This window comes from Xenopus laevis, chromosome 1S (assembly GCF_017654675.1).
Source record: "Xenopus laevis strain J_2021 chromosome 1S, Xenopus_laevis_v10.1, whole genome shotgun sequence".
Lineage (NCBI taxonomy): Eukaryota > Metazoa > Chordata > Amphibia > Anura > Pipidae > Xenopus > Xenopus laevis.
Genome location: NC_054372.1, coordinates 149,649,527 through 149,656,631, shown reverse-complemented (window position 1 = coordinate 149,656,631; position 7,105 = coordinate 149,649,527). Strand labels below are relative to the sequence as shown.

The following is a 7,105-nucleotide window of genomic DNA, read 5'->3' as shown; positions in this document are numbered from 1 at the left end:
AGCCATGGAACCCAATGCATACATGACTTCCATAGACTTGCAGGATGCCTACCTGCATATACCCATACACCCAATGTTCCAACGCTATCTTCGATTTGCAATTCAAGACAAGCATTACCAGTTTGTGGCATTGCCCTTTGGACTTTGTACTGCGCCACGCATTTTTACCAAGGTTCTCATCCCAGTAGTGGCCTACCTCAGGTCTCTAGGAATCCGGGTAATACCCTACTTAGACGATCTACTCATTACCGCCCCCTCAGAGGGCCAGGCAACCAAAGCCACGACCACCTGCATACAAGTACTGAAACAGCATGGTTGGATTATCAACACACACAAGAGCAGTCTCATACCCAGCCAGACAATTCTGTTCCTGGGACTTCTTTTCAATTCAGTCACCAAGAAAGTATATTTACCCCAGGAGAAGATCAACAAATTGATATCCGCGACACAGTCATTTCTCACAATGACAACAATCTCAGCAGGGGCATACCTACACCTTCTAGGGCTTATGGTTTCGTCCTTGGAAGCCATCCCCTTTGCCAGGTTTCACATGAGACCTCTACAACACAACTTCCTCTCCTACTGGAACAAGAACCACAGGGATCTTCAACAAACCATATCGCTGGAGGTCGCAACCAGGGACAGTTTGGTCTGGTGGACCCATCCACTGAACCTCTCAAAGGGCCGGGACTGGTCCTTACCCCAGTGGGAGATCATAACGACCGACGCGAGTCTCAGGGGTTGGGGAGCAGTGTACAAGTCACACACCCTTCAAGGGACTTGGTCCCCTCAAGAGAGTTGCCTCCCCATCAATGTGCTCGAACTGCGGGCTATCGTGCTAGCACTGGAAGGATGGACTTCACTCCTTCATTCCCTACCAGTCCGGATTCAATCCGACAACGCCACGGCGGTGGCGTATGTCAACAAACAGGGAGGCACACGCAGCAAGTTAGCGATGAGGGAGGTGTCCCGCATTCTCACTTGGGCAGAGAACACTGTACCAACAATTTCGGCAGTTTTCATTCCGGGAGTTCAAAATTGGGAAGCAGACTACCTGAGCAGAACAACAATCAATCAGGGGGAGTGGTCTCTCAACAACGAGATCTTCCGCTCTCTCACTCTGAGATGGGGAACTCCAGAGGTGGACATGTTAGCCTCAAAACACAATCACAAAGTCCCAACGTACTGTGCCAGAACATGGGACCCAGAGGCAACCTTTGTGGATGCTCTAGTGACGACTTGGGGATTCAAACTCATCTATGCCTTCCCCCCACTTCCTCTGCTGCCACGAATCTTACGGAAGATCAAACACAGCAAGGCAACAGTGATCCTAATTGCTCCAGATTGGCCCAACAGAGTGTGGTACTCAGATCTTGTACAATTGTCAGCGGCAAGACCATGGCGACTGCCTCTACTCCCAGACTTGCTCACGCAGGGGCCTATATCTCATCCCAACGTCGCAATGCTCCATTTAACGGCTTGGCTGTTGAAACCCAATGGTGGACACAACATGGATTCTCACGGGAGGCAATTGACATACTTCTCAGAGCACGCCGACCGTCTACCTCCAAAATCTACCACCGGGTTTGGAAGATTTTCATGACTTGGTGCAACCAACGTCACCTTCAATGGGATCAAGTGCCCACACGGGCGATCATTGACTTTCTTACTGACGGGTTCCACAAGGGGCTCGCTCTCCGGACACTCAAAACTCAAGTTTCAGCTTTGTCTGCACTTACTCATACTCGCTGGGCTGATGACAGCACGGTGATCCAATTCTTCAGGGGGGTTATCAGGGTTCGGCCTCCCATTAAAGACCCAACACCTTCGTGGGATCTCCCTCTGGTGTTATCTGCATTGCTAGATCCACCATTTGAACCGCTGTCTACGTGTGATCTCAAGTGGCTCTCCCTCAAGGTAGCCTTTCTCATAGCTATTACCTCTGCTAAGAGGGTGTCTGAGATAGCAGCACTATCTTGTAAGGAGCCTTGGTTGGTTCTCCATGCAGACAAGGTTGTCCTTCGGACTTTACCAGACTTTTTGCCCAAGGTGGTCTCTCAATTTCATTTGAATAATGACATCATACTTCCATCCTTTTGTCTACGGCCAGCGAACCATAAGGAGAGTCGTCTCCACCGTCTGGATGTTGTGAGAGCCATTCGTATCTACTTGAAACGATCGCAGTCAATTCGACGTTCTGACAGCCTGCTTATTTCATATTCTGGGAAGACTAAAGGACAGTCGGTCTCTAAGAGGACCATTGCTAGGTGGCTGGTGGACACCATCAATACGTCTTATGATTCCAAGCAGAAGACCAGACCGTTTTCGGTAAAGGCCCACTCTACCAGAGCTCAAAGTACCTCATGGGCTCTGCAGAACATGGCAACACCAGAGCAGATATGCACAGCTGACACATGGGCATCTCCAAACACTTTTGTTCAGTTTTACAAGTTAAATGTTTTCGCTTCTCAGACGGCCGCGTTTGGCCAGAAAGTTCTACAAGCTGTCGCAACTACGACTCCATGGTGATCTCTGCTCTATGGACTGGCAAATTCAGCACTACCCACCCATTTGAGGGACAGCTTTTGGACGTCCCATACGTCTGCACTGACAGGAGGGCCGACTAGAGAAAAGGGGGTTTTGTACTCACCGGAAAACCCTTTTCTAGTAGGCCCGAACTGTCAGTGCAGTAAGTCCCACCCAGGCTGATTTTAGTATGGGTACAGGGACCTCTTTGTCGCTATCCTTTCCTTTCTATCTGTTGTCTCTTGGCTTCTTTCTAACCTCTCTGTCTCCACTGTCTGAGCTTTACAAACGAACTGAGGAAGTGAGGTGGAGCCAGCACATATATGAGGAAGGAGGGGTCATGAGTCATCAATCTTTGTCCTGCCTCCAGAGATGATCAAGACATAACCCATACGTCTGCACTGACAGTTCGGGCCTACTAGAAAAGGGTTTTCCGGTGAGTACAAAACCCCCTTATTTTTTTTTATTTTGGACTATATATTTTTGATTGGCATGACAGATATCTCTGCCAAAGGTGCAAAATTCATACTCTAATCCCCCCCCCCCCAAACTCACACACATTTTCTTTCCAGCTGCCGAGGTCACCCATTCCGATTAGAAGAAAGGAGGTTCCCCCTAAATATTTGGAAGGGGTTTTTTACAGTGCGAGCTGTGAAGATGTAGAAACCCTGAATCAGTGGTACAGGCTGATACATTAGATAGCTTTAAGAAGGGGTTGGATGGCTTTTTAGCAATAGAAGGAACACAGGGTTATGGGAGATAGCGCATAGTACAAGTTGATCCAAGGACTGGGGTTTTGCCTTCCTCTGGATCAACTAGCAGTTAAGCAGGATATATTTAGACTTAAAAGGTTGAACTTGATGGACGTGTGTCTTTTTTCAAGCTAACTTACTATGTAAAGGTGGCCATAGACGTAACAAATATGATCTTTCTTGGAAAAGATCTTTCATTTCAGTACACACATGTAGAGCTGAATCGTTTAAGCACTAACAATGGCCAATGTTCGGGTGACTCTCTGTCCAGCCCAATCAACAAGCCATCCGATATCCAAGTCTTCTGCCGATATCAGTCGGCTCTTTTCCCATCATACACGCACCGAATATCGTACGAAAATTAGTTTTGTAGGATATTATCTGTGCGTCTATGGCCACCTTAACATACATATACACAATCTCTTAGTCAGCGATGTATTATTGGGGATGCATTTTGCTTTTCGACTGGAAGCTTTTTTTAGTAGGGCCCTCTACCTCTTGTATCGGTTATTGGTGTTTTTTTTTTTGTAATTGTATATTCAATGTCTGTTCCTCTGTATTTATGCCCCTGATTTTAACCAAATATTGACTAAATTTAATAGTGTTGTACCTTTTCCCCCTTTAATCTATTGATGGACAACATATACAATGTAAAGAGGGCTATACTGTCCTTTAGAACTTTTCTGTGTGGGACAGAGTATATCTCAGTGTATTACCTCCCTTTCCATACAGAACTCTTCTCACTGTCACCTTGTAGGATTAACCATTTAATTTGAATGTAGTGTTTGCCATGTTTACTCACAAATGCCATTCATCTGATTTCTTGGTATTACCAACCTTATTAGACAACAAATTTCCTTCTGCCAATACCTCTTTTTTCATAAATTTTTTGGTCTACCTCCATGTGATACTGTTCTCCCTGCTCTCAGAAATGGCTCCTTAGGAATAGCTGTAATACATCTAGGGCAATAAAATTCATATCCAAGACGCTGTTACAATCTGCCTTTTGAGTTCTTCTCAACACAATACTAAACATGCCCTCCAGTCTAACAGCCAATGAAGCAATAGCATTGCTGGTTTCCATAGCAACTCTGCGCCTGAGCTGAGCAGCCTATCATTTTCTGTTTCACGTGCAACATTTGTTTCATGGTTTGCTTTGTCCCATCTCCCCTCCTGGTGTCCCCTGTGATCTTGGCCTGTTGGTTAAGTCCTCTTGTCCGGTAGTATATGCTAGGCTCCATTTTTAACTGTTTGTATATTGCTAGAGTGGATCATATTATAATCTTTTGACCTATCTGGATGTTCACTGTTGTCAAGATCTTCGCAGTTTTGAAATAAACTTCTCAAGGATCTTCAAGGTGCCATTCTGATTGAGTCAACCGTCTGCCGACATTCCTGAGGTTGTAAGTTATTGCTATCTCAAGGCAACTTGGTAAATTACAGAGATCACACTTTCAATGCTTAGAAAGGTAGACAGAACAGGTGGTACTTCCTCCTTCTCCTCTAGCCACACCCCAATCAATGGATTTGAAGAATGGATGGCATCTGATGTCCCCACCCACATGATACAGTTTAGGCACCAAGGAGGAAAATTCTCAACTAATGAATTTTGAGCATCACAAACAGAGCTTTACAAGCAGAAGTATATAAACACAATTATTTGTTGGTTAGTACAATAACGTTTATTTGTTCCTTACAAGATGCCAGTACCTTGCAGGTGTTTTAAACAGGTTTTTACAGTCTCGAAACGTTCAATAGTGCAACCTGTGCAAGCAAAAAGAGAAAACAAATGGGGGGGGGGGAAAAAAAGACATTGTCCTTTTCAAGTCCTTATAAACATGAACTATTGGAGGCAAAAAAACCTTACCATATTATAGATAACTATTCACATTTGTACATTACAATTTTTAACAGCTCAAGATAAACTCTACAATGTCTTACAACATATTAAATGGTATTCAAGTTACAGAAAAGGCCAAAACACAACAGCAGGGAGCCTCGAGTTATACAAACAGGTACATCTCAAGACTGCAGTGCAAACGCCTTTTATTAAATTAAATTAAGCTAATTAAGAAAAAAATGTGGAGGTGGAATTCCATTGTTACCATGGTAGAATAAACAGGGAATAAGGTTTCGTCAGTTTGGATAAAAGGCACAAGCCCTTTCTGCAGCACAATAGAAAGAATCCATGGTACAGAATTTGGGAAGAAGATCACAACAAAAGGTTAAGACCAAATGTTTGGAAAGTGGGATAAAAAAATGGAATTCAACAAAAAGTGGTGGAAATAAAGTTTCTTTCCTTACAACAGGACTTTCAGTAGGTTTTCTATACATGCTTTCAGAGACATGAGCTGCATTAACCAAACGGAGGAAGAAACACAAATATACCCTTTATAAATACAGTGCATTAATGAAAGCATGCATCTTGAACAACCAATATATACATATATTGTATGCATCATACCTACCATGTACATGCATTTAGGGAACGCTTTCTCTGAATTCTCATTGATTACCAAGTCAAACCCTGAGCACTGTATTAAATCATAAACAAAAGAAAGCTGCATGGTACAGGTTGCAGTTCTGCTCCGTAGAAGCAACACGTGCAGTTGGCTCCAACAATTACATTTAAATAATAAAATGAAGGTCTGGGATTGGAGATATTGAGTGGAGATGATATGAAGCACCTAAAGTAAAACAGGAGAAAAAGAAAAATATGTGCCACTATAAAAAGGGACTTGTGGATTGATACTAGAACCCCAAGGAACTCTCGTATGTCCTGACTTCTAACAGAACAGAGTGTTCCATATATATATATATATATATATATATATATATATATATATATATATATATATATATATATATATATATATATATATATATATGTGCTCAAGTAGACGAACTCTTTGGAATCTGTCCCTGATTTGTATAGCTTTGCTTCTACAGCTACCAGCTACACCCAGGTCACCACTAGCCTGCTGTTATGTTACAGGGTGCTGAAGTGGCTGATACTCTGAGGGTGAAGCTGTTGCCACATCTGTTGTTGTTGAACTGCAATTTGCTGAGACTGGTCAGAAGTGGACAGCAGAGTCACCAGCGATGACACACAATTTGAAGCAATGATCAAACCTGTTAAACATAAAAAAAGAGAAATGTGGCATAAGCAACTACAATGTCTATCCAAATATCCTTGTATTTACAGTAGGTACTTCTATTTCCCATTCTATGCTATTCTATGCTAAGAAATAAAACCCGTTCTCTTGTTCGGTCAATGAATATCTGACACCCAACTCCTGCATGAAGACAGAATGAAGAGAACAGATGCTGAGAGAGGAATAGTAAAGATGAACTTGATTATTTCAGAAACAGTACAGAATTTTTAATTGAATGCATTTTTTCAGTATGCTGGCGCTTATATAAAATTTTCATTTTCGCGATCGTTCCCCTTAAAGTAAAAGCATGGTTCTGTAGTTTAGGGTTCAATCTGCATCACAGGCACTGGTTTTAACTAGGGATCTAAACTCAAAAAATAAATTGTTTTAGACTGACTGTTTTTTCTGAGCACTTTTGCAATTTACATGAATTTTCTCATTTTAGAGATTTCTGAGATACCAGCAGTTTTTTGACAATTGTATACTACTAGGGAGTCTTCAGCCCAGCTGCTCTCTTTAAAGACCAAGAGTGTCAGCGACTCTCTGTTTAGCCAAAAGCCTGTTTAGAAGTCTAACCTGTAAATATCTCAGAGAGAAAGAGAAACACCAAGTACATCTTGATGTACCAATGCTCTAAAGCTACTGGGAATGATAGGAATAATGAATGATAAT

The 7,105-nt window shown here is 42.7% G+C and overlaps 1 protein-coding gene across 7 annotated transcripts in view; it reads right to left on the bottom strand.

Moving 5' to 3' along the window:
• Window positions 1–4,937: 4,937 nt before the first annotated feature.
• sbno1.S (strawberry notch homolog 1 S homeolog) overlaps window positions 4,938–7,105 on the bottom strand; it is a 48,917-nt gene continuing 46,749 nt past the window's right edge. For all 7 annotated transcript variants that reach the window (XM_018242506.2, XM_018242501.2, XM_018242518.2 and 4 more), the window contains 2 exons: window positions 6,169–6,410; window positions 4,938–6,088 (listed from right to left, as the gene is read on the bottom strand). In XM_018242506.2, the coding sequence (XP_018097995.1) occupies window positions 6,268–6,410 (143 nt within the window). In that variant the 3' untranslated portion in view covers window positions 4,938–6,088; window positions 6,169–6,267. The remainder of the gene's footprint in view (window positions 6,089–6,168; window positions 6,411–7,105) is intronic.